The sequence below is a fragment of the Gymnoscopelus microlampas genome (genome assembly GCF_963454915.1).
Source record: "Gymnoscopelus microlampas genome assembly, chromosome: 6".
Lineage (NCBI taxonomy): Eukaryota > Metazoa > Chordata > Actinopteri > Myctophiformes > Myctophidae > Gymnoscopelus > Gymnoscopelus microlampas.
Genome location: NC_139943.1, coordinates 40995555 through 41021884, shown reverse-complemented (window position 1 = coordinate 41021884; position 26330 = coordinate 40995555). Strand labels below are relative to the sequence as shown.

General features: G+C 40.7%; 1 protein-coding gene across 4 annotated transcripts; it reads right to left on the bottom strand.

Annotated features, from left to right (window-relative positions):
- Window positions 1-326: 326 nt before the first annotated feature.
- On the bottom strand, window positions 327-26053 carry chd2 (chromodomain helicase DNA binding protein 2). Of its 4 annotated transcripts, none has more exons than XM_084059040.1 (39): window positions 25586-26053; window positions 25121-25237; window positions 21443-21677; window positions 20450-20536; window positions 20167-20225; window positions 19598-19714; window positions 19036-19203; window positions 18640-18779; window positions 16893-17118; window positions 16687-16787; window positions 16127-16168; window positions 15319-15500; window positions 15094-15218; window positions 14757-14973; window positions 14562-14651; window positions 14244-14434; window positions 13933-14121; window positions 13637-13796; window positions 13309-13461; window positions 12765-12836; window positions 11658-11807; window positions 11354-11502; window positions 11157-11253; window positions 10680-10772; window positions 10141-10314; window positions 9050-9219; window positions 8531-8572; window positions 8273-8412; window positions 7746-7884; window positions 7488-7638; window positions 7033-7155; window positions 6788-6907; window positions 6488-6628; window positions 5961-6074; window positions 5554-5732; window positions 5338-5437; window positions 3024-3213; window positions 2649-2907; window positions 327-2234 (listed from the first exon to the last, which is right to left on the bottom strand). In XM_084059040.1, the coding sequence occupies exons 2-39, from the start codon at window positions 25180-25182 to the stop codon at window positions 1943-1945; spliced, it is 5439 nt and encodes a 1812-aa protein (XP_083915166.1). In that variant the 5' UTR covers window positions 25183-25237; window positions 25586-26053; the 3' UTR covers window positions 327-1942. The 4 variants fall into 4 exon arrangements, with proteins under 4 accessions (XP_083915166.1, XP_083915167.1, XP_083915168.1 ...); XM_084059041.1 differs by having other exon boundaries at window positions 15325-15500; XM_084059042.1 differs by lacking the exon at window positions 16127-16168.
- Between the last annotated feature and the right edge of the window lie 277 nt (window positions 26054-26330).

The window sequence follows — 26330 nt, the reverse complement described above, 5'->3', positions numbered from 1 at the left end:
CCTACACCAAACCTCTTTGTTGAGAATAGCCGATTTACAAGCTCACAACGCCTCATGTTGTGTGAGCTTGTAGATGCTATTTTCGGCGTATGTTCCCCTCAGAATAGGGATGCTAGGGTTCAAGTGGTTGATGTAAAAAAAAAAATCCTATCACACAAAGATTTGGCGGACCCCCTGTTGAAGACCCCTGATCTATTTGACATTTCCTGAACAAACGATGCATGCGTTTCTTTCAGTAAAAACTATAGCAACGTTTTATTGCAGGACAACAGGTTGAGAGGCTTTTAATCAAGTCCACTATGAAGTGAGAATAATCCCTGCACAGATTTTCATTATGTAACAAAGTTTATTACATATGTCTATAAACATATATACAGCACATTTCCCATGAAGAGTGGTTTTGTCACAAATATAAATTATTTAGGCTTGTTGAAAGAACATACAGGAACTGTAGCTTGTTCAATGTGGAAGAAAGTTGTATTGGCTATTTGTTGTAACAAGTTGGCTAATTGCTCCAGACAGAAAATTGCAGACAATTATTTGTTTCCCTAAAACGTTCAGGGAATTGCAGAACCACATGACAAGTAACAGAACAAGTGGTCCCTCCACCAGTTTTTTGTTGAATACTATTAATAGCTACGGACTTAAAATGGGACGGTTTTAATACTGCACCCTGTCACCAACCCACACACACACAGTATGAGAATACACATGGAAATAAGGCACAAATGGAGAAGCGTTAACAATCAACACTCAAAAAAGAAGGGACAACAATGAGGGCCGGAGTGGAACCAGTCTCAAATTTGGCACTTAAAACAGAATGACCAAAAGGAATACCAAAGGCCATCAGCAGCTCCGGAATAACTCCCTTAAGAATATGCCAGCATTAGCACAACTGTGAATCAAAAAATAGCCAATCATAATTTAGGAAATAAAATAGTTTTTTCTTTTTAAATACTTAATTTCATATATATCTGAGCATGGGTGGGTGGGAGAAAGAAATCAGCAAGAGTCAAGTAATGAAAATGTACCATCAGGTACAGGCCATACATACTGAAGTGACTAAATTAGTGTTTTGAGTTGTCATAAATACTGTTCAGAGAGCATGAGGCCTACTTAACAGGAAAGTGGTTACAGTGGAAAAGTAATAGGATTGCAATGATTTATATAGCTATACAATTACATGTTGATGTCATGATTATCAATACACATGAATTAATTTGCTAAAACATTGTCAACCTGTTAAATAGCATTTAGACAATGAGCTACTGGCTTGATCATGCCATCATTTCCTCACAAATTTCCAAAAAACTATGCTGTCCCATTTTGCTTCAAGTGGGATGAGTGCGTTTTCCTTTGTGAAATGACATCGTGCAACACGCTCTTTTGAAATAGAAACTCTTCCAATGACAATGTCTTCAAGACTTAAAGCTCAACACAAAACAAACAAACGAAAAAAAGAAAATGTCCATGTCATGGTTCCATTGGGAATAACCCAACATACAATGTACCATTCAAAGAGGCCAAACACTTCAGGCACTTTTAGGATTCATGATCAGTCACCATGATCAGTTCAGACATCCTACATGTTCCTTAGATAAATAGTCCATGGGACTAAACGTCCTTATGCGTTCCACACAGTCTACACACATCAAACTGACCCAAGTCATTTCAACTAAATAAAGATGCAGTTTATTATCTCTCTTCTTTTCATCATCAGCAAGATGATTTGGAGGAAACACTATTCTTATTTCAGGGCACATATTGTTTCACAGCCACAGTTAATTGAGGGAAGGAGCATAATAGTATGGTTTTGCTGGTAAAGAGGGGCATTGTGTTGATTCCCTTTTCAGCTGTGAGCTTATGATTGGCTAGTCCAGACGTGTCCAACAGCAGCATGTGGCTTTGGATGCCAACCCTCGTCGAGTCACTCGGTTGACCTTTATGTCTTCCTGTTGTTCCAGTTGGGGTCTGCCCCGGTTTTCTGCTCTACTACGGGTCGCTCGGCTGGCGAGCGGGAGCCCTGGGGAGACTTCTGGGCCTGCGGAGAGCGCGGGTCCGACTGAGGAGGCGGATTGTCGGGGTGGAAGGGCCGGTAGTGATCTGGTGCGGCTGGGCCTGGCGGCCTGTGCTCAGGCATCCTCCTGAAGTCCTGAGAGGGAGGACCATCTCTGCCCTGATGGTAGTTTGGAGAACGAAACTCATCGGAGCGTCTTCTCTTGGCATCTGGATGCCTGTAGTCAGAATCAGAAACACTTTGTTACCAAATACTGGATAAAGTTGTTTGCTTTGGTTCAAGATGAGACACCAACCTAAGATAAGACCATTACAGGACTTAAGACAATGTTGGTTGCTTACTAAAAAATCTTCTACTGTACCCATATATGCTTTATCTCATAAATTAAAGTAAGTAAGTAAGCCTTACTTACTTTGACCTATGGGCCATGTGGCCCATAGGTCCTCTTGCAAATAAATGAAAGGCGTTTTTAATTTCTGCTTTGATTTTTGTCTTTACAACCAAGGACATCAAATAACAGAGCCATCACTGTGATAATGTCTCAATGCATTTTAACCAGTTTACCTCCAGAAAATGCATCACTGCATGCCAAAAGACAGCGGCAGGTCTGTTGGACTCTCTGTCATAATACCTGTCATAATAAGGTCGATGGCCCCTGTGGTCCCGGTCGTTGTCATACTGCTCATACGGCCTCTTTCGAGGGGAACTATTGTTGCGGTAACTGCCTCCTGAGCTGCGGTAAGAGTCTCCATGGGAGCGACGATCCCCGTAGTGATCCTTATAGCGATGTGGGTCGTACGGGTGGTGACGATCTCCTTGCCACGGCTGGTTGCTGTTACTTGGGTAGTTGTACTTCCCTCTGTCCCGGTCCCTCTGCCAGTCTCCCCTATCTGCGATGAACCATGATATGTGTACAAGATCACAATAAACACTGCCCTAAGTGCCAACGTCTGAACTCTGAACAACCTCTGTTAACGTGATACAATAAAAAATTATGTGGGCTTACCATCGTTCCCGAAATGCCGCTTGTTGGCGGGGTTGTATGGTTCTCTGTGGTGACCATGAGGGCCAGGCTGAGAGGGGTGACCCATGGACTTGGAGGACAGCTGAGTGCCTGTGGAGTCCCGACTGGAACCAGAAGGTTCCGGTCTGAAAGGCTTTACCCTCCCAGGGTCCTCTTTCTTCTTCTGCTCCTTCTGAAAAATGTGAAAGGGTAACACAGTGTTAAACAGTGCAATCAATATCAAATCAGAGAATACCTGATTCTGATTGGCTAGAGGGTGTGCATTCTTCTCAGACGATGGGACGGCTCCTGTCTCATCACTGTTCTAGATTGATACACGTAATGAAAATTCTATGTATGAACCGTTATTTAAGCTATCATTATCAACAAACTATCCTTAAAAACAACATGGATTTCGATATACTTTTCAGCCATTTCTTTGGCAAACAAAATGTACGGTATGTGATGATATTGCAGCAAAAGGCACGCATAGTAAGCTGACTGACTAAGCTGGTACTCATTTCTAGGTTGTTACTGCAGCTTCTTCTTTGTGCCAACACAACGTTTCTATCTAAAGGACTCTTTTTTATATTCCACAGTTATCAAGTGGAATGGGTTGCCTACAGTCATTAAGTTGACTGGGACTATTACTAGCTTTAAGTCCTCCTTAAAGAGTTTTCTTAATACCACATGGTCCTGATTTTAAACTGAATTCTATGTATTATGGTTTTTAATTGCATTGTATTTCTTCCCTTGTCACAACAACAGATCCACAATGGAAATAAGCCTTTGTTTTGTGCATATGCTTATTGTCAATAAATCAATCAAAAATAGCCCTAAATTGCCCTAAAATTCATACTGTAGCAGTTATCTGGGCCAAAAAAGCAACCTTCACAGAATGACTTCATATCAACAAAGGCAAGGCATGTCCGTTGGAAAAATACCAGCTGGACTACAGCATTTTATTCCTTGTTAACAGTAATGCTAACCTAAAATGTTGATCAAATGTCCTTGTCTTTGTAAATCAATCGGGTTAAGGGTGTGTGATAAATTAATGATTAGCCTGCATTTGTCGTTTTCCTTCTTATCCAGCTGAGGACAGGATTGCCAGCTATCTGATAGCCATGCCCGAGGCTCAGGTTAAATTATGGTTACATTTAAATTAATACTTGGATATTGCGACGTGCAGTGGGGAATTTGTGACAGAGGTACAGGGGTTTTGCCCTTTCTAGCGATAGGTTGTGTTTATGAATTGTCACTAGAGAAAGATTTCAGAGGTGTTTGTACCTCCTGGAAGTTGGCTCATGTCTCTTCCAAACTGTCGCTGCTTTTCACTGCTGACAGAATGAAGCTGGGCTGAATGCGGAAACAATGCAGAACATCTGACCAACGTCTGACCAATCACAGTAGCCAAACTAATTTGGGTAGTCACAACATCTCGGGAGGCACAGAACACGCTAAATTAGTTCTGATCCCGCCCACTCGAACCTCTGAATGACGTCATATAGACCCCTTAACAGACGACGTCACACTGATAAGAACCAGTATGCGTGCAACCAGTATGCGCTAAATGAAACCCATTCTATCAGGTCTCGCCAGGACGTGCCACACTAGCCAACACACAAGAGGGGGTTGGGGTGTGCTGAAACTAGCGCACCCCGAAACAACAGGTTGGAAATTGATTGCGTGAAACAATCACCTGCGCATCCAGTCTCAATGTTAGTAAACAATTAATTGGTCTATGGTAGCCAGCTGAACTCAACAAAATCAACTAATCTGTTTTGGTGTAGAATTATGCGTAAGTGGGATAATCCATTCAGAGCCATGCAGCAAACTGGGTAGTGTCCATGTTGCTTCCGTTATTTTGTAATATGTTTTGGTTGTGAATTATCTCTTTCTTAACCCATTAAGACCTTATTTTACACTTTGGCTATTCAAAAATAGCAGATATACAAGCTCATAGCGCGACACTGAGTGCCGCGCTATGAGCTTGTAGATCTGCTATTTTAGAAAAAATAAAAATGCAAATCTGTGAATATACAGTATATATTCTTTTAAAGCGGACATTTTTCACTCAAATCTTTGCTTCTGGGGGGTCTCTGGAACCAAATACATATAATTTCTGCAGACAAATTTTGGGGGTCCTTGACAATTATGAATATGTTTGAGAAACACTGATATAGAAACTTTTTTTTTTTTGAAAACTGTTGGGATTTAGTAGACATTTGTGGAATTGGCTTCAGGTCTTAATGGGTTAACTCACAGTTCCATCTCTACGAAGGGAGGTCATTTACATGAGGAAACAAATGCGACTCACCTCTTCCTCATGTGAGCGCTTCTTCAGTGCCATCTTGTAAAGCTTGTGAAGCTTCCTTGCACCAAACTCTGTAAACTTGGACACGAAAATCCAGAGGTTCCTGCCAATAAGAAAAGAGGATAATGATTAGTGAAATCAAAGAGGACGGCAGCATTGTCAGAATGACTGTTCCGCTTTCATGCGAGTACAGCTTCTAATCCTCATCTTACAGCTTACCGGCGCCATGTTTTCACATGTTCTGGGTCGTTGTAAGCTTTAAGGCACTCTGTGATTCGGTCTCCTATCTTTAGCAGGCAGGTACGCGTGTGCTGAAGCTGCTCCTGGACAGACAGGCCCTCGTCAGGCTTATCCAACTGCTTCAGGGCCTTCTTTACTGGCCTCATGCGCTCCTTACACTGGAAACGCGCGCGTGCGCACACACACACACACACACACACACACACACACACACACACACACACACACACACACACACACACACACACACACACACACACACACACACACCACAAAACATTAAAAAGGTATTCACCAAGTTTCATCCCAGGTAGTTACTGGTCTTGCATGATGTTTGAATTGAGTCTTGTTTTGAGCGTGTCACGACAGACAGGGCGTCAACTCACAATGCTAAAGGTCTCCTGGTCTAGTTCATCGTCTTCCTCTCCGATAGGAACTGGATCAGCGCCGGCAGTGATGTGGACCGGGCCCTGGGGCTTCTTCCCTTTGCCTCCTTTAGCCTGGGAAACAATGCAAAGACAACCCATCAGAAACACAAAAACACACACGTGAAACCATTCACACATTCCGATCCCGGACCAGTGTGCCAAACAAGCACAGATCACCTTACAGCTCTGAGTGATCAATGTTACAATGACATGATGCACTAGAGATTAAACTAGAGATGTTTAAAGTTAAGCACATTTCCCCATGTGCTTCAAAAAGTAGAAATACAACACATATTTTGCACTCCAGCACACACAACGCCACAACAACAGGCTATATGAACCCCCCAGGGAAAGCATTTCCCTAATGTGCCCTCCACTTCCTGTCCTTTTAAATGTTCAACTCTGCCTGCCTTGCACGCGCGCACACACACACACACACACACACACACACACACACACACACACACACACACACACACAAGTACCTTTTCTTTCTTGGGTTTGGAGGCTTTTTTCTCTTTGTCTCCCTCTTTCTCCTTTTTAGGCGTTCCCTGTTTTTCTTTGTTCTCCTTGTTGTCCTTTTTTTTCTGCCTCTTCTTGGCGGGTGACTTGTCTGTTCCGTCGTCCTGGTTCGGCGGAGAAAGAAAGAAGAGCATTGTGAAGTGGCCGATTTCAAAGAAACAAAAACGCCAATAACAAAAACAAACACATTACACATTGTGTTGATAACACTGGGGCTTCACTGTACTACAGTAAAAAAGCTGATGATGAAGCTTCTGGCTGACCTTCACTTCTCCCTCCTCAGAGGGGTTGTCCGACAGACGAGGGGAGGAGATGTCATTCCCCTGCTCATCCTTGAGGACCTTCTCCTTTTTCACCCGAGGCTTCCTCTTTTTCACTTTGGGCTGTGGGGAAGGGGTGGGACAGTTTGAGCTACTGACCATAGTCACATGGCTGCCATTGTAGAAATATAACATTCTGTATATCGTTGACAGCAACAGAGTGGTCCAGCTCTCATCAGCTAACGTACCTCATCCCCTGGTGTAGCAGGGTCTTTAGCATCCTGCTCCTTCTTCAGCATTTTGAGAAGGTAGTCTGTTCTGGCCTGCAGCTGTTTGGCCTGGGGTTTCTTACTATTGTCGTCAGGAAGGATCTGCACACACACACACACACACACACACACACACACGCACAAGCACACACACACACACACACACACACACACACACAGGGAGGGAATGTGAGCCTGTTTTTTCCTGCCGCTGTTCTTTGACAATAATGACACAGTGACCAATTTGCACTAACTTCATACTCGGGGGGTGGGAAACCCCACCCCAACGAAAGTTAGAGCAAAATAAACTGTTAAGATTATTTGTAAAAAAACAAAAATATTTTGCTTAAATAAAGTATCTCGAAAATAAATCTCTAAGTTTGATGTATTATTATTGTTATTATTATTATTATGACCGATAAGCTGTCATTTACCTTTTCGGCCAACTTAAGGTCAGGATCGGTCTTGATCAGATCCCAGTTGCCGTAGCCGTGCTCATAGACGCCGAGCAAGAGCTGAATGTCGTCCTGCAGTTCCCAGTCAGTGTCATAGTGCGCTACCTTGACCCGGCATGTCAGCTGGAACCTGTGGAGAACCACGCGTGCTGTCAAATGGCTCATTTGAAACGCTTTTCCTTAGAGAAGAGACAATTCTGTGTACCCTCTCCTGCTATGTTTTCAATGACAGCGTACTTGTTTCTCTCTGCTGGGTTGGACGGTACAACTTTGTGCAGCGGTTCAAACTCCTCCTCATGCTGAATGATGGACTTAGCGTTGACCTGCACGCCAGAGATCTTGATGTTGATACCTCTGCGTTTTCCAGGACCTTTAGCTAAAACAAAAATAACAGAAATAACAATTTAAATTGAATAATATATAATTTAAAATATCAGAGATTTCATCCAAAGTAGATTAAATTTGTTGTTTTCTTTATCACATTTTAAAGCCTCCCTCCAGTACTTTTGGTATTTCATATTACGTTTATGTTTTCCAGTGTCATCCTATAGTGCTATACATTCATCCAAACGAAGAGAACATGCACATGCAAACATGTTGGGTAGGTGCAGGACAAAAGTATAATTAAGGTATAAAAGTAAAATTGAAATTACTTTGCACACAGCAGTTCCCATAATGGTTGACGTTGATAGTTTAGATAAGTGATTAAGTGGTTCAAAACATCCCAATCAGGTCATACCACAATTAACCTGCATCTACAGTACCTTCAGTGGGGTTCTCTTTGAGGTGCTCTTCATGCTCCTGGACTGCAGTCACACAGCTGGTGTGGATCAGCTCTCCCAGCCTCTTCAGGTCTGCGATAGATTTGTCCACCAGCTCAGAGTCTCTGGCGATGGCCTCTAGCCTGCAAAACAGCGAAGGGCAAAGGTGTTATACCAACAAACCATTGAAGGGACAGCAGGCATATTAAAGCTGCTCAAAAGGATAATTCATACATTTATGGTGCAGACAGCGATGCATACCTGTCGAGCGGAGATCCAAATTTCTTATAGGCCTTAATGAAGCTGTTGAAGGTAGAAATAAAAACCTATGATTAGGTTGACTTGCAAACACAAAAAAATATATAAATGAACCCATTAAGACCACGAACGCATCTGTGTGTCATTTTTTTATTTCTTTGGCTATTCAAAAATAGCAGATCTACAAGCTCATAGCTCACAGCTATTTTTGAAAAATCTTGAAAATTCGTGGCAAAATCTTGGATTATTTATTTTTTAAAGCAAACATTTGTCGAATATTTAGTTCCAGGAACCCCCAGAAGCAAAGATTTGAGTTACAAATGTCCGTCAAAAATATTTGCACAACTTTTAATGATTTTTCAAAAATAGCAGATCTACACGCTCATAGAGCGGCACTCGCTTGTAGATCTGCTATTTTTGAATAGCCAAAGAAATCTAAAAATGACACACAGATGCGTTCCCGGTCTTAAAGAGTTAAATGCATTTGAAAAATAATTTGAATGAATCAAATGGAAGACTTGCCGGCGGATCTCTGGATCGGTGAAGCCTTCCACATTGTTCTTCCGGGCTCGGGGTCGGCCCCTCCTCTTGGGCTTCTTGTCATCATCACTGTCGTCGGTCTCACTCTCAGAGCCAGAGGAGTGGTGCTTCAGCTTATCGCCCACATCGCTGTCGCTGTCGTTGGCCTGAGCCTGATGGACACAAAGCAACCATCAGACAGACGTCCAGATGTCAAAACGTACACGAGAGCTCACAGTCTAGAGAGAACCACAATGGAAATAAGCCCTCTGGCTTTATTGTGTTTTTTTATCCTCGGTCATACTATGACTGTATGTCGGGAAAGTGCTATTGTGCTCTTTTGTATTATCACCAAATCAAATCAAATCAATCAATCAATCAATCCTCCAACTGTTTATATTCCCACATCCTGCTTTTATGTTACATATGACGTAAGATCAAAATGGCCGCTATGTGAATATAGTCGAGTATATATTTGTCTGAATGGAGATACTGTGAATGCTTGGTGAATTTCCCCCCAAAAACACAGTAAAGATGTTGTTATGGAGAGATGCTCCATTTCACTGCCACCCTCATTTTATGTTCCATGAATCTAGATGAGCAAAATAAACGATTAGCATGCTACATCAGTAATCCCTGCCGCACCACAGGGGGATTTAACAATCACAAAGCTAGCGATCCATTCAAACTCATTTGTATTATGTGCGTGCAGGCACACACACACACACTCTGAAAGTGCCCATATGGGTAGGCATTCTCTTCCCGGCTCCCAAAGAACTAACCAAGTGTCTCCTCACTAGAGCCCAACCGAGGCCAGACTTTTGGGTCCAATGCCAATCTCAATTTTGGAGACAAAAACTTGGATTTGATCCAAGTTTTTGAGAAATTTGAGATCAGCTATTTTCAAAAATAGCTGATCTACAAGCTCACGTTGCGACACGTTGTGAGCTTGTAGATCTGCTATTATCTTTTAATTTTGAACATTTTCATCTATATATCGGCTGGATAATTGCCAATGCTGATGTTGTCGAAAAAGTCAAATAATGGCCAATATATGGGCCAGACCCATATATCAGTCGGGCTCTACTCCTCACCCTCTTGTTGGAGCTCCTGCTCCTGGGCAGCATGAAGATGTCCTCCATCTCCCTCTGCTTCTCCTCCTCCTCCAGCTTGCGCCGCAGGTCGTCGGGGATGATGTCATCCCAGTCTCGCACAGGCGTCTCCTCCAGCTCTGGAGCGCTCTCTTCCATGCTGGAGAAGTTGGCCACCTGCAGCCATGAAGAGAAAGACAGAGAAAAGACAGAATGAGAGTAGAGTGATAGAATGATAGGGGAACAGAGCGAGATGAGAGTGGTATGGGAACAGAGTGAGAATAGAGTGATAGGGTAACAGAGTGAGAATAGAGTGATAGGGTAACAGAGTGAGAATAGAGTGATAAGGGAACAGAGTGAGAATAGAGTGTTTTGGGAACAGAGTGATAGGGTAACAGAGTGAGAATAGAGTGGTATGGGAACAGAGTGAGATATAGTGATAGGGGAACAGAGAACAGGGTGATAGGGTAACAGAGTAAAAAGAGAGTGGTATGGGAGCCCTATTGTAAACACTGTCCAGTTAAAGTGAAACTGGTAGGTACCTTGAACTGCGAGAGAAGGTCATCTGTAGCATTCGAGCCCTGGTCGCTTTCTCTGGTTTCAGCCAACCTCAGGATCTCATCGATGTCCATTTCCTGCGAGGAAACAGATTTGTTAAAAACTTTGTTCTTAACCTTTTTTTCATCATGCCATCCCTATTTTGGTCATGTCATTATAGGAGTAAATAAAAAATAAAAACATGTTTTACACTCACCCTCACACACACACACACACACACACACACACACACACACACACACACACACACACACACACACACACATGTATGTATAATACATAAGCTTTCAAGTTATTATTACATTATATATATATAACATTTTTCACAAGCTCAGTTGTGAGCTTGTATATCCGCTATTTTCCCTCTTAATCATACAAAGGAGTATATAGGGCTTAAGTGGTAAATGCAAACAATGTTGAATGCTGGTATGATTGTTTACGCCGTTTTTGTTTAATGGTACCTGTGGTTCAGACTCCTCTCCTTCTGGCTCCTTGAACAGTTCCTCTGCACCAAACTTGAGGATGGCAGTCAGTTCGTCTTTATTGAAAGGATTTGAACTGTAAGCAGAAGGCGGTCATGTTATGATGTGTGGTGGGGATTGATTCAGAATCAAACTGTTCTTATATCATTTTGTAAGAAAGATGTTCAAGTTCTCACTTTGAGTTTCCCGAGTTGTTGTCCAGTACAGTCCGACCAGTGGTGTCCATTCTCTGAATGACCAGATGGTCCAAAACCATCTTCTTCTTAGCCCTCTCGATGATTTCTTCCTCTACGGTTCCCTTGGTAACTAGTCGGTAAATATTCACCTGTACAATGAAAGCGTCAAAATGTTTAATATTTATACAACCCTGCTGTAATAAGCAAAGTAGAAGTTTCTTTTGTAGTGATAAATGTCCCTTTGCCTCCCTGAATCTATGTCCTATGTATCGTGAAGGTCATAGACATGGGGCACAAGGTTTACCTGTTTCTTTTGACCAATCCTGTGAGCCCTGGCTTGTGCCTGTAGGTCGTTCTGAGGGTTCCAGTCGGAGTCAAAGATGACCACAGTGTCTGCTGAGGCCAGGTTTATCCCCAGCCCTCCAGCTCTGGTGGACAATAAGAAGCAGAAGTCCTAGAAACCAATGGAGATTGTTAGCACATAAGAGCATATCAAACAACACAGCAGTTCACCAAAAATATCTACAGCAGGAAAGGTCTTAGTATGTAAAATAAGACAACGGATGGGATTATTATCATAGTATGACTGATAATAAGATATCTATGTGAAATCCCTTGCATTTTCTTTATTTATAAGGCCTTGTGTGTTAAACATCCTTTATGCCTATCCTCGCTTTTGGAACCAAAAGGTTACTGGACATTCAACACGTTCACAAACACACTTTAGATACACCAGTCCACGTAAGAGCAGTGAACAAGGAAAAACTGCTTTCATGTATTATCTCCACACAAATGGAACAAACTTCAGGACTCTCTGAAACTGGTGCGATTGGTCTCAATAGAGACATTCAGGGTGCTTCTTGAGGACACACTACATAGTGACTGCACCTGTTTCATGTAACACCATGTTTATTTTCATCTGTGACATGGTAATGTGATTCAAATGTTTGTTATTGTTTCTCATTATGTATTTTATATGTTGTTATCAGGGCGTCCTTGAAAAAGAGAGCTTGCTCATCATATATAAAGGCCCTTTTGACACCATTCATGCCACTGATATAAACTTAATCCTATATGCAGATCCCCTAAAGCAAAGTTCCCAAACAAAAAAAAAATTTTTTAATGAGAGGCTCTCTACAACTATCTATCTATATATACTATACTTAATGGAATCTGTGTGTAGTGTACGCGTGTCTGTCTGTCTATCACACTGATTGGCAGAGATTTGCAAAACATTTGTGCCGTATAGCCAATATAAATGGACTTGCATTTATGTTTATTTATGTTTATGTTTATTAAAGGATCCCCATTAGAGTGCATGTAGCCACAAGTATGCCGGTGGCGCCCTGTAATCATAATGCAAGGTTGAAAACTAATCTTCTTGAATATCTAAAACCTACTGTATACATACCTCTGATCCTTCTGCATTAAAGTGGTCCAATGCTTGTTTTCGTATTTCTCCCTTTATAGACCCGTCCAACCGCTGAAGAAGAAAGAAAAATAAAGAGAAGTAAATCCTTTTTATAACATTTACAGAGCCTTTGTCACCAACTCAGCATCACTCTGCTATCCTTGCAATCATAGCATCTCTGAATTTCTATATTCTCAGAGAGCAGTACAGACTATAGCAATTGACCCACACAGACTGACCAACTCTGTAATCACACTCCGGGTTGGCTGGCTTGCTGGGGACTGGCCAGTGCTCGTCAAAAAATAACTTGTAGATATAAATAAACTACATGCACTATCAGTCTGGCAAACTAAGTGTCCTGCAACACTGACACCTGATCCTACCAGCACCTGAATCAAACCCAAAACAACCCCACCATCCCGACAGCTCCTGCATTGTAAACACCATAGATAAGTTAAGTTGTGAAGTGTGTTATTTTATGTTACACCTGCATAGCATTGACCTTCTTAGACCAAGTGCAGTCAAGCAGGGCAGGAAACCTTACCTGGAAAGTGTAGCGTTTCATCGCTAGGTACTCAGCCAGAATGTCCAACATCCTGACCATCTGGGAGAAGATGAGGACTCTGTTGCCCCTCTCTTTAAGTCTTGTCAGCAGCTTGTCCAACAGTACCAGCTTCCCACTGCCCCTAACCACAGCCTGTGAGGTAACAGAAGTAGACAATGGACATCAAGGTTGAAAATACTGAGTAGAACGGGCACAACTGAGCTTTCATGCGTTTTATTTGTTCCAAAGCTGCACTCCACTGCGTTGTGGACTTTTACCCTAAGGTGGCACTCAGAGCGAAGAGGGGAGGTTGATTAGGAGAGTGTACCTGCAGGTGCTCCTGTTGGGTCTCAGCATCTTCCTCTGGCTGTCTGATGAGGAAACCATGGTTACAGCACTTTTTCAGCTCCATAACGATGTTGAGGAAGCCAGAGGAGCTGCCTCGGGGGCCTTTGGAGAGGGCTTTGAAGTTCCTTGTTAGAATCCACCTGGTGGAAGTCAGGAACAATTTACGTTAACTGAGAGGGAGGTGCAGCCTTATCTGGCTGACTGCTGTTCTAATATTTTTTTAGCAGAATGGACCATTGAGGATGAAACGGAACAAAGGGAAAAAGGGGGTCATACTTGTAGTATTGTTTCTGCTGGGCAGACATGTCTACACGGAGGATCTGTTCCACCTTGGCGGGCAAAGATTTCTCCACGTCTTTCTTGACGCGACGCAGAAGGAAAGGTTCTAGGATTTTATGTAGGCTCTGGTATCCATTTTCTCTCCCTTTTCCATGCTCGTCCTCAAAATCTTCCCAGGAATGAAACCTAAAGGGGGGTAAAAGAGGTGTCGGTATATATTCATTATCAGTTCTGATATATTTCTATAATAATGTCACACTGACATTAACTGTGGCTTAAAGTTTAATGAGGGAAAACAAATTCCATACTTTTCAGGCATTAGGAAGTGCAAAAGCGACCACAGCTCTTTGAGGGAGTTCTGAAGCGGGGTGCCGGTAATCAGTAGCCTATGGTTGGACCTGAACTCAATTAGTGTTTTGTACAGTAGGGAGTCATCATTCTTCAGCCGGTGAGCTTCATCCACACCCAGGAAGGCCCAGTTGATGTTTCCCAGAACCCCCTGGGGAAATTTGGTGATTCATAATTAGGTTATGATAGAATATTATAATTTGATTAGTTGCAGTGGCCAGATGAGACACCATAGCAAATAGGAAATACATACAGGAAGGCTCAATTGCAGCACTTACCTTGTCTTTCAGTACGATTTCATATGTGGTTATAAGTGCGTTGAAACGAATTCTTTTTGTTTGATGGTTCACCCACTCGTAGTCACGGATCTATTCACAACACAATGAAGGCCACAGGGGGGGGGGGCATTAGCTTTCACTAGGACTTCACCACAAATCTACAACACAAAATTTCATCAAAGGAATTCACCGCACCGTTTTCCTGCTCATGACATCCCCGAGGTAGACCACCACATTCATGTCAGGGGCCCAGATGTCAAACTCCCTCTGCCAGGAGGTGAGAGTGGACAGGGGCACCACCAGCAGGAAGGGTCCATAGAGCTGGTGCTGATGGAACAAGTAGGACAGGAAGGAGATGGTCTGGATGGTTTTACCCAGACCCATCTCGTCAGCGAGAATAACACTGTTGCACCTGACGAAGCGAGGGAAAGACAAAAAAACATTGTGTGATCTTGCCTATGACCTTGTGTGTCATCCCAATACAATTGGTGGATAAAAAAAGTACATTTGTAGTTGTTTATTTTATTATTACCTGCACCAGGAGTGAGCCAGCCAATTTAATCCATCTAGCTGATAATCTCTCAGCACATGGCTCTCGTCTCCAATATGAGATGGCTGCTCCTTTAGTGGACTAAATCTTGGTCTTTGTTTCAGCGCCTTGAATTGCAATAAAAAACATGCAATAAACATGAAACCATTAGCTTTGGTTTTCCCCTAATAATGTGAACTGATGACATTGGAAGTCATTCTGACTTACACTTACTTTGCATTCCTTGGAGGGGACCGTTTTATTCATACTTCGGGTAGTGAAGCTGTCCACACAGCGCTGAAACTTCTTGCTAATCAAGGCTCCATCCTCCCAGCTGCACTCTCCATAGGGTAGGCCCATCCATTTACACAAGTACTCTGGCTCATTAGACGATGATGATGTCTTGTGTGCTTTTTAGAATGCAAACAGAAAGATTTGTATTTTATTTTTAATTGCAGACAAATGGCAAAGGGTCTAAATGAAGGGGTTAAATAATAAAAACATCAAATGGCAAGTTCTAAAACGGATAGTTCCATTGATTGGTTCTGATTGACTGAGTCCCATTGTGAACTACACTATAAAACAAATGTCAATGTCTTATTTTACAATATTCACCATGCTGTTCCATAGTATGGATATTCGTTATATAGTTTTTCCTATGGCAAGGTAAAAGGAGCGCTCCTTTTCGTCCTGCGTATGTGCAAGGCTTTACAAATCACTTTAAAATGAGGCAGATACTGCAAAGCGCACTGCTCACATTTGCGCAGCGATCTCGTTTGTGGAGGCAGTTGCAGGGACAGCTTTCTTGTAGAAATCATTCTCGCAGTGAATTGTTATTAAAAACTGTTTTAATTGGGATATGTCTATGATTTTAGTGTTGCCATATTTGTTAACAGTAAAAAAACAATAAGCCACGCGAGGTCGTGGTTTACCACGGCCTCAACGCCATGCAGGAGCAGCTAAGGTGTGTTAGGCCCCACACGTGGCTTTATTGCTTTAGTAATACACAAAACTTTTATGATGAATATGGACTTACAAGGAAAGTCGGAGGGGCCTTGTGTCTTTCCCGTTTTTGTGGCTGTTAGGGAAAAAAAGCTAATTAGCACCACTGAAAGTAAAATGCAATCATTTAGGTTCATTCAAATGAACAGCAATGCACCAAACTAAAACGTCTCCGCAGTCAAAGCATATAGTCGCTATCGGCTAGAAACCATGCATCTTTTTATGTATGGATGCATCTATAAATCATATGTATTTTCATAACAGTGTCAGCAAAAATAGCTGATCTACAAGCGCACAACGCATCCTGATGCGACACGTTGTGAGCTTAAAGGTCTGCTATTCTCACTATTTCTACAATTTTTAAAGTTCTTGAAAGTTGCCCAAACAGGGATGCCAGTTTGAAAGTGGTTAAGTCTGTCTGTCTGTGGGTGTTGATTTAATCAATTAAAATTATTAACAAAAGATTGTGTCTAAACAATAACTACATTGGATCCATTTCAACAGTTCCCCCCCCCAATTACTGAAAAGTAACAGTTTTGCACATGGTTTCCGCCCAGCAGAGATTATATATAACTGCTGTTAACTTGTTCTCACCAATGACTCTCTCCAGAATTTGGAACTGCTTGTTCAGGTCAGTGGTGAGCTCCTGTTGGCAGTTATGATACTCTATATCCTCAGGGGATGCTCTTTTCATCCTGTAAAAACATAACATAAGCTGTGTAAATTGTGAAGTGTTTGTGTATTTGTGAATGTGCTTATGCCAATTTACTTTTTATTTTTAATCAATTAATAAATGTTACCAAGCACTGAGTTCATCATGCTTCTTCTTGAAGTTTTCCAGTTTCTTTAGACCCTTGACTTTCTGTTGTGTCAGAGTGTCCATGCTCTCCCATGTATTGTGGATGTAGGACCAGCCTTTCCACTTGATGAGATATTGAGGCTCCCCCTCATCCTTCTCTGGATCAAAGCCTTCTCCTGGGTCTCCATTTTCCTCAACAGCATACTGAGTAGTGGAAGCCCCAGTGGCTAGAAGAGGAAATCTCTATTAGCCAAAGCCGTTTGACGGAATGCAGAGGAAGTGGGCACTTCTGAGAGAATTTGATGCAACATCTCTAAATAGACCCAATGTTGGTATGGTAATGGAAAGGTACTCAGCACACATTTTGTGACCACATCGAGGGTCACTTAATAATAATTTAAAGCCTCACTATGTAACTATGGAATAAAATATTAATTTGTCCAATCTGTATGATAGAACACAATACAACTTATACAATTGAGTGGTTGTATTTTGTCTCCCTCCTCTTCTATTGAGACATTTAGGTTGTGTCAAAGGTCACGAGACTCAGGATCTGACACTAATTTTGACCTGATGGTCAAGATTCAATTTATCCCCCGAGCAAGCAGGCCGGCTCTATTAGCTCAATGGTAAACATTTCAGCACTTACGCAGGAAATAGAGTTCAAATCCTGGGTAGAAGAGGAAAGTTACATAGTGTTACATAGTATACTGTGTGTGTGTGTGTGTGTGTGTGTGTGTGTGTGTGTGTGTGTGTGTGTGTGTGTGTGTGTACACACACACACACACACACACACACACATATACATTGTATACATACATATATACATTGGGGAAAAAAAAAATATATATATATATATATATATATGTATTCACACACAATAGGTATGTAAATAATCTGTCTGTGCTGCGCTAGCGCATGTCCGGTTTGGTCGTGTGCGGGCTGACTAGTTTTGTTTACTTTCTGCTTGTGCATGCTTGAAAGCCCGCTTGAAATGGCAGCTTCGCATATGAGTGCGGTGTGGGAAGATTTTGTTCAAGATTGACGATAAAATAGCACAAAGCAAATATTGCAGCACAAAGTATGCGTATCACTCGACAACATTTGTGATGTCAAATTACATTAATAAAGTAAGACACCCAAAGCCTTCACCCAAGCAGAGCAGTATGGGAGACTTCACCATGAAACCTCGCCATTGTGATGACGGACAGAAATTATCACTGATAGCCAAGATGATAGCCGAAGATATTATGCCTATTAGCGTTATCGAGGGGAAAGGCTTCTGTTAGCTGATGGTATTTCTCAAACTAGAATACACTGTGCCTTGTCGCCAAACAATAATAACGTAAGCGACTAGAGAGAACTATGCCTCGTTAGTTATAGGCTGCTGTAGCCTAAGGATTAAACAAGTGTTCCGTGTTAATAAACACTTGTTTACTAAATAAAGTCTCATTTGTATTATCATTAGGGCTTTGATGCCAACTCAAAACATGATGGCTGCAGTTGTGGTGCTTAAAGGAAAGTGCACTTTGCTCTCTCCTCTCAACTGCGCAGCAGAAAAAAGGAGAAATATCGATACATGCCGACACACAAAATACTGAGTCGTTAACATCCCTAATACACACACATATATACACACACACACACACACACACACACACACACACACACATTTTACCTTTTTTAGGCAGTTAGGTTTTAATTAAACTGTAAGTGAGACTTTAATTGTAAAATGTGTATTAGATTACCTCCTGTTTTTCCTGTCCTCGCGTCCATAACTTTCTCGATGGTCTCACTGTCATCATCCTGCTGTTCCTCGGCCACATCACCGGCCATTTCAATGAGGTCATCGGAGTCTGTCGCAATGTCATGTTGGTCCTCTTTATAACTGCAACACAACACAAAGAGAAGAGTATAACAGCTATATGCCAGCCAAGCTGAAGTAAGCTCATGAACTAACAGCAAATAAAGCCCATCCACAAATACAAAACAAAGTTTCTCGCCGGCATTACGAACAATCAACAGCGACCAAATCATAGTATGACATAAGAGTTGGGCAGAGAAATAAGACTGAAGGAAAAGTTACAACTTCCCTGTCACTTGACCTGTAATTTACCATAGAGACTTTAAACAGCGTTAATTACCTTTTGACTTTTGTAGCACCCCGTCCGCGAGTTTGTCTCTTTGGAGTGTCGTCATCGTCATCCTCGTCGTCATCGTCGTCATCCTCTTCCGCGGATGACTCCTGTTTTTTGGATTTCCTTCCCTTTTGGGACTGCTGTTTTTTGGCTGCTGCCGATTTGGTCTGAGGTCTGTAAAACATCAAGATACGCACACACGGGCCACTTAGAGACAACACACAAAACACCAGGCTTGTCATAGAGCTTGGGGTCATTGAGCTTTCCAGCCTGTGAACTGGCTGATTATCACACCTAATTGCCTGACAACAGCCAATGGCTTAGAAACAGCGTCAGTTATAACTTTTTACATGTTAAGACAAATGTTCACACAAGATAATAAAGACAGACATTCTAAATGGTCAAAATATTATATTATATTCAGTATTTGAATAGACTGGAGCACAGTGATGAATTCTCGGTGCCAAAAAGGCAAAGATGCCATCAAGTAACTGATCACACAAAGTGGAATGAATCTGAGTTGATCAGTGGGTACCTGTCTGACGGCCAGTCTTGGCTATACCCTTACCTTCTAGCAGCAAGTCGTCTGGATCTAACTTTTTTCTCTTCCTGCTCACTGTCTGAACTGCTGGCATCTTCGTCATCGTCGTCATCATTTGAGTCATCATCATCATTCCAGGTATTTCTTACAACACAGAAATACCAAAAGTTCACCCTTAAGGCCCAGCATTGCCATTGTTTTTTCTCTCTCGTTTTTTTTCAGTATTATATTGGCCTGAGGGTGTTCAAGAAACCCCGATTTGATCAGAGATAATCCACTGATCGCATCATCAAATTTGATTGGAGATTTGGGGAGTCACCTTACTATCTAACTATAATTCAAACAGCCCATTTTTATCCCTATTGGATCAAACAGATACCCATGTGGAAGTGTGTAAAAGAATGCAACCACAATACTAACACACTTACAATAATTCAACCAACCAAATAATGCAAAAATGGATATGGCACAAGCAAAAAGGTGTACACGTGCTCTAATATAAAGGATGATTTTATGCATCAGAAAATAAATGTATTGAAAATGCCACCACATAAAATTATAATTCGAATGAACAATAAATTATTAATAGTACTTACTCTTTTTTCTTAGACCGTGTTTTTCTCTTGGGACTTTCACCTTCAGAGTCACTGCTACCCTGCAAATGTGGTCACCACAGCTTAAATACAGGCTCTATGCAATAAATGATATGATAGCAGCACTTTTTCAGAATGTCCACTAGATGGTGCAATACTTTAAAGAGAGCAAACCATTTTAAAAGCTTATCTGAGGTTTTGGAGTAAGATTTATCATTTTCAGTGTTGTGTTATGCGTTAGCTCTTTTGGAATGCTGCTATTCCATTTTTGTGTACATCTTCTTACCCCAGCTCCAATGTTTAAGCGAGCAGGTTCTTGTCTACTGCGATTGGACCTCCTGACCCCATACACATCTGGATGTTCTTCCCACATCTGTAACCACAATGCAGTTAATCAGCCACTGCCTTTTTGGACCCTTTTAAAGTAATCCTATCTCAATAGTATAAGGTAGCTCAGAGCACAAAATCAACAAATTGTTGTTTACATGATCGTGTGACATAGTGTAGACTAGAAGTCTCCTGTAAGCCTACCCTTCATAAAACTGTGATTAAAACAAAGAAACTCATGTCCCAAATTCAAAATGCCAGAGGATAGGCGACTATGGGTGAAATTATTAATCAAATACTTTATTAAAACAATCAACAAGAAATGTATCAAATTCTATTTTAGTTATCAAATCGGTTTAGTAAGGTATGATGTAAAAATGAATTACAAAGTCATTAAATTGTGAATGCTGGTCTTTGTTCCATATTATAAAAATAAACCTTTTCAACTGCTGTGTAAACATAGTAATTTCAAGATGTGATGAGCATTTCCCCCATCATTTTGTACTTTTTTTCACCGTCATTTTATGGTCTAAAATAATCAACATATGAATTGATGATGAAATAATATAACCAACAGTCCTACAGGAAGCCTACAGCTACATTATATTATTTAGTATATTATTTATTAGGCTGTGACACCCCAAGCTGACGTGGGGGTGTCCATTAGCTTCTGTGGCGAAAAGCGGTCATAGAAAATGCGTTGTGTACTATGCCATCGGTAGTAGTGAGGCGTCTGTGTGGGCCGGTCATCAAATTTCATTCTTGAATCCCCAAGCAGTACGCAGTATGGTTGATTTATTTCCTCTCATGCGGGTACAGAAAAGCACTGTGAAGTTTTTAAACCTCTTTAAAATCTCTCAACACTGACGCCTCCCAATCTGATCTCCCAACGTAGACTGTATTAGTAAAGACAAGTCAGCTTGGTGTGTCAGGGCTTTTAAATGCAAGTTACCTTCTTTACATCTGCCAGGTTGTCCTTTTTTTTGACTGGCTTGTCTTTGACCTCTGCAGAGTTCTGTTGGGATTTGGACTCAGTATCATCACTCCCTGACTGAGAACTCTCTGACTCTGAGGAGCTGTTGGACTCAGAGTTGTGGGACCTACGCCTCTCACTGGCGTGCTCACTCTCAGACTGGCTTCCAGACTCAGAGCCTCCAGAGTGGTTGGATTCGTCTGAAGCAGAATTGCTAAAGGAGCAAAAACATTCTCAGTTTTACAGTGTTTACCTACCTACAGATTAAAGGGATAGTTCACCCAAAAAATGTACCTTTTTTCTATCGATTAATCACCCCATGGAGACTTGATTAATGTCTTTTCTTTCTTTTTTTTGTCCCATTCCTAAGACAATAATTTGATGACCAGCGGACCGGTAGGCAGCGGTTCCGGTAGGAGACTCTTTGAATCTCCTACCGGAAACGCTGCCGGTCATTAAATTATTGCATTAGGAATGTGACAAAAACAAAAAAATACATTCAAGTCTTCATGGGGTGACTAATCGATAGAAAAAATGTCATTTTGGTTGTGAACTATCTGTTTAAATGTGTCCCAAACAGCATAGCACAAATAATTTGTTCAGGGCAAATTAAATGTTTTTTTTTGCCAGTATGTTTGCCTGTAATCACTAGAAACCACTTTCAAAATACATTTTAATTCTGTGCTATGGCAGATTAGAAAAAACACTGGAAAAGCATATTACTGTTCCCACTGTAACCTGTTTACAAGATCCAGTAACAATACACCATATTGTGTCATAAATATTCCATACAAGGGTCCTATTGAACTTGTAGTGTCGGTTGTTGCAGTGGATAAATCACCATTTACATATTGTAGTGCAAAAGTTGTTTTTTGTTTCTCTCAAAACATTAAGACCTGATCACAAAACTATGACAATTATTCAAGTAAGTGATGTTGTATAATAGTATCGTAATCAAAGCTTTATCACATGTGTATCACTTTGACACTTCTGGGAAACATTATGCTTTTAGGTGTTATCAAATCAAAATACAAACATATCCAGCACAGAACCAATAGCCTATATTTATTCAAAGCACATTTCTTACATGAGAACTTATTACAACAAGTGACAGCACTGGGCTGTCCTGTCCAAGAATGTATTGAACAGTCTTTTGTGTGGCATTCTATTCATGCAGTATCTTAAGTGAACAAATGGGGTACTACACACACACACGCACACGCACAGTTTGGAGTTTTGTTTAACTCAGACAAAAGTGACATTTGTCCATTTTATTTGTATACGTGTTTCCGGTGTTTAAATATGTGTTTCAGTAAAGAAGTTAATATTTCAGAATTTATAAGATTGTTTTTGTGTCGTTAAATACAGTAAATGGTTTGCAGAGAAAAGACACATAGGCCAACCGGGTGCTCACAGGTGCTCACAGGAGTTTAAAAAAAGTCTTAAGGTGTATGGTGCTTCTAGAGATCCAAGCACTCAAAAAATGTTGAGGAGAGGAAGTAAAGTTAAAACTAATTTTATTCTATAAAAATGCCACCATAAATGGTTTATAATGGTTTTGTGTTAACAGCTGCTCTCTTTCAAAATAGCCACACATCCCACAGTGCCAGAGGGTGTAGCGTCTGTTGACCAAACACGGAAGTAAATGGCTCTATCCATTTCAAGTGGGGTCAAACCTGGGCGGGATATGAACCCATCTCAAATTCCTATTGGCTCATGTGTTGCTAAGTAGAAGGTTAGCCTATCTCAGCTCAGTATGCAAGCCAATGAACTCTGAAACACTTCCTGTTTCCGCCTCTGTAATTCTATGCTTTCATTTCAAATACAGAAAGTCAGCAGACTGTGCACAAAGGGCCATTTTGTGACTTAATATAACAAGTTAGCCTGGATGTAACAAAGTGAAATAATATTACAGAAATGTATTGTAGTTTCTGTTCTTGGTCTAATCTTTGTGTGACAAATGCAGACCTCTAGTAATACTAAATGTTACAATTGCTGGGTGAGGAGACAATTCACTCAAAACAAGGATAATAAAATGGCTGCCATCAGACAGCTAGTGTATTTGTGTGGCTGTAGTGTACTGGCAACATAGAAAATAGGACAGGGGTTGAACCTGTTATATTGTTCCCCAGAGTCTTAATGTAGAAAGATAATTATATTGTGACTGTTCAAATTGTGCTCAAATTGTGTTTCAGAGGGATCTGTACAAATTACAAAATCAAGACCTCTCTGCAGTCTGCACAGTTTAGACAGATATAGTCATTATAACTGAAAGACAATACTATGGTTTGTGTATATTGCAGGCCAGGAGTTTATCTTATTGCCCTTATTGTTGCCAAATGATCGGATATCATTATCAGTTTAAAAACATCAAGTTTATCAGTTTAAAAAACATCTTTATTTGTATTTATGTAATTATTAATCAACATGTATACACAGACAATATCAATCACTTATACCTGCAAACCCACACATGGATATTCACCACCTGGTAATTGAAAGACTGTGCCTAGACTAGAGTATAAGAAATGTCACTCATATTGACCAATAAGAACTTTTTCATAACTATCAATTTGTTAAACAGTGAATCACAGGCAATATAAAGAAAATAATAAATGTTTCAAAACTATGATAAACGATCATTAGAATCATTTTATAGAGATTGGGATAGATACAAGGGAATGAATCTCTATATGGCTAGGATAAAATAATTGCTTGTGAAAAATACACAAATGTGTTTTCTAAACTTGGCATGCTCCTGTAATCAGACAGCAATGTTAGGCAATTGGGGGGTGGGGGTCAAATAAAATATCATGGCTGATAATGATAATTTGAATAAATTGGCTACTTAAAAAAGGCACCCTTGTCGAGGAAAAAATTAAGAAAACCTGAATCAATTAAGGTTTAAAAGGTTTAAGTAGCACAAGCCACTGAATATCAAACTCTTGATATTGTACTATAGAAGATCAGGTATTGCAGAGCTGAAAACATGTTGATATTTTAAAGCTATGTAAAATGGTATTAAAAAAACAATTATCTGAAGGGTGAAGGCCTTTTATGAGCAAATCTATAAACATGAGGTAACTTGGGTTATTAGAAACTTTGGGTGACAAGTGAGAACTTTCAGTGAAAATCCAGACAAAATATAATCATAGTCATATGGAGATTGATTGGACTGATGCAAACTAAAAAGTATGCAAAGTAAACTTGTCATAAATCCTCCTAATGTCCAGGTGGCCCACAATAGGCCTAAATTAATGCATTGTCTCTGAAAATGAATCAACGTTGATAAAAATGGTGCAATGCAGTACTAAACTGTAAGACAAGGTCATATTACATGATAGCAAGATCGACAAACAAACATGTTTTTGTCCATTTGTTATCAAAAGAATAAATGTCATGTTTACAGTTGTTTTATACATAGAGGCTATGGGCAATAATATCCCACAAAGGGCCCAAATAAATCCTCAGTATTGGGCATAAGAAATGGTAGGAACAATCAGGGTGTGGCTATTAAACAACAGCAAGGTCATTCGTATGACACAACAACACATCATGAAAACCATGCCCAAAATATATGCACAGGTGACCAACCATGCTTGACAAGGTAAACAATCGAAGGAGATGTCAAAGGTAAAAAGTAGTATAGGATCATACCTTGATGCATTGCTTTGAGTCGATCCTTCATCCTCTTGCTTTTTATTTTTATTCTTCATCATCGTTGTATCCTGGGAATCTCTGATTAAGATGATCGTTTGTCCTGGTATTTTAGTACTGTCAAAAAGTTACAGGAAACATGAACTATCATACAAGTCCCGTCAGATTGCCTTCGCTCGTGGCCGTTAAACACTGACGTTGCACAGGGAGTGAAACATACATAACGTTAATGATCTCTAAGTACTATAGAATGATTTGTTTACATTTTAGTTTAAATCTAAACACATGACATGTGCCATTATTACGTTGACTTAAATACACAGCGTTGTTTCAATATTAGCCACCGATCATTCAAGTCGCATGCATTAATTTCAACTGCGTCATCAGATAAAAAGACAAGCCAAAAATGAGCTAAAAAGGAGAATAAAAGCAGATAATGTAATGTATTATACAATGTAAACATACCAATTCCATGTACTACATGAAGGTATAATGAAGCAGTAGTAGTTCCGAGTACGTTATAACGGCGTATAAAAAATTATCATATTACAGTTAAAAAAAACAAAAAAAGCGATCGACACTTAATAAAACTAATGACAACAATCTATATTGAAAACTATGCCTAGGCCCTATTGAGTGTTCATCTACAGTCAGAGCAGGCGACAGACGGAGCACACTAAAAATGGAGGAGCGCCATGGCTGCCGGAGCCCAGTGTGGAAAACAACGACTCGACCAGACACGGTTCTGACGACTCGAAAAAAGCAACAAAAAACGGCGAAAACGTCTAAATCCTAATCGGAATACTAATCTTTCGTCCGTACTAATAATAATAGATCACAACGAGCTACTTTCCGTTAGATAAAAGGCAAGAGAAATCAGTCTGACTGAATGCCCATGGTTCCCTTCCCAAGGCTCATCCGCCATCTAGAGCTCCTTCCTAGCTCTGAAAGCTTTGCCTTTGATTGACGTTATTTCCATTTACTCCACACTCAGGTGATGGTACAAAGTCCCACCCCTTCTATTTTTGTTTAAAAACTATTATAATATAAAATTACATTTTCCCAGTCCCAGGTTTAGGACAGAGAATGAAACATCTCTTTTACTCCATACTATAAGTTAGAACATTGCAGAGGTTGTGAATATATATTAAATATCTAGTTCTGCATCTTTTACATCACTTCCTGTGAAGACAGGAAACAGGGCATCAGG

What these genes read in the sequence shown, in the direction of transcription:
- chd2 (XM_084059040.1), bottom strand. Translation starts at nt 25,182, where the DNA reads ATGATGAAGAATAAAAATAAAAAGCAAGAGGATGAAGGATCGACTCAA. An exon ending in ACCGATCCAGAGATCCGCCG is followed by an intron (nt 8,573 to 9,049) that starts GCAAGTCTTCCA and finishes TACCTTCAACAG; the next exon opens with CTTCATTAAGGCCTATAAGA. An exon ending in AACCCAGCAGAGAGAAACAA is followed by an intron (nt 7,639 to 7,745) that starts GTACGCTGTCAT and finishes GGTTCTCCACAG; the next exon opens with GTTCCAGCTGACATGCCGGG.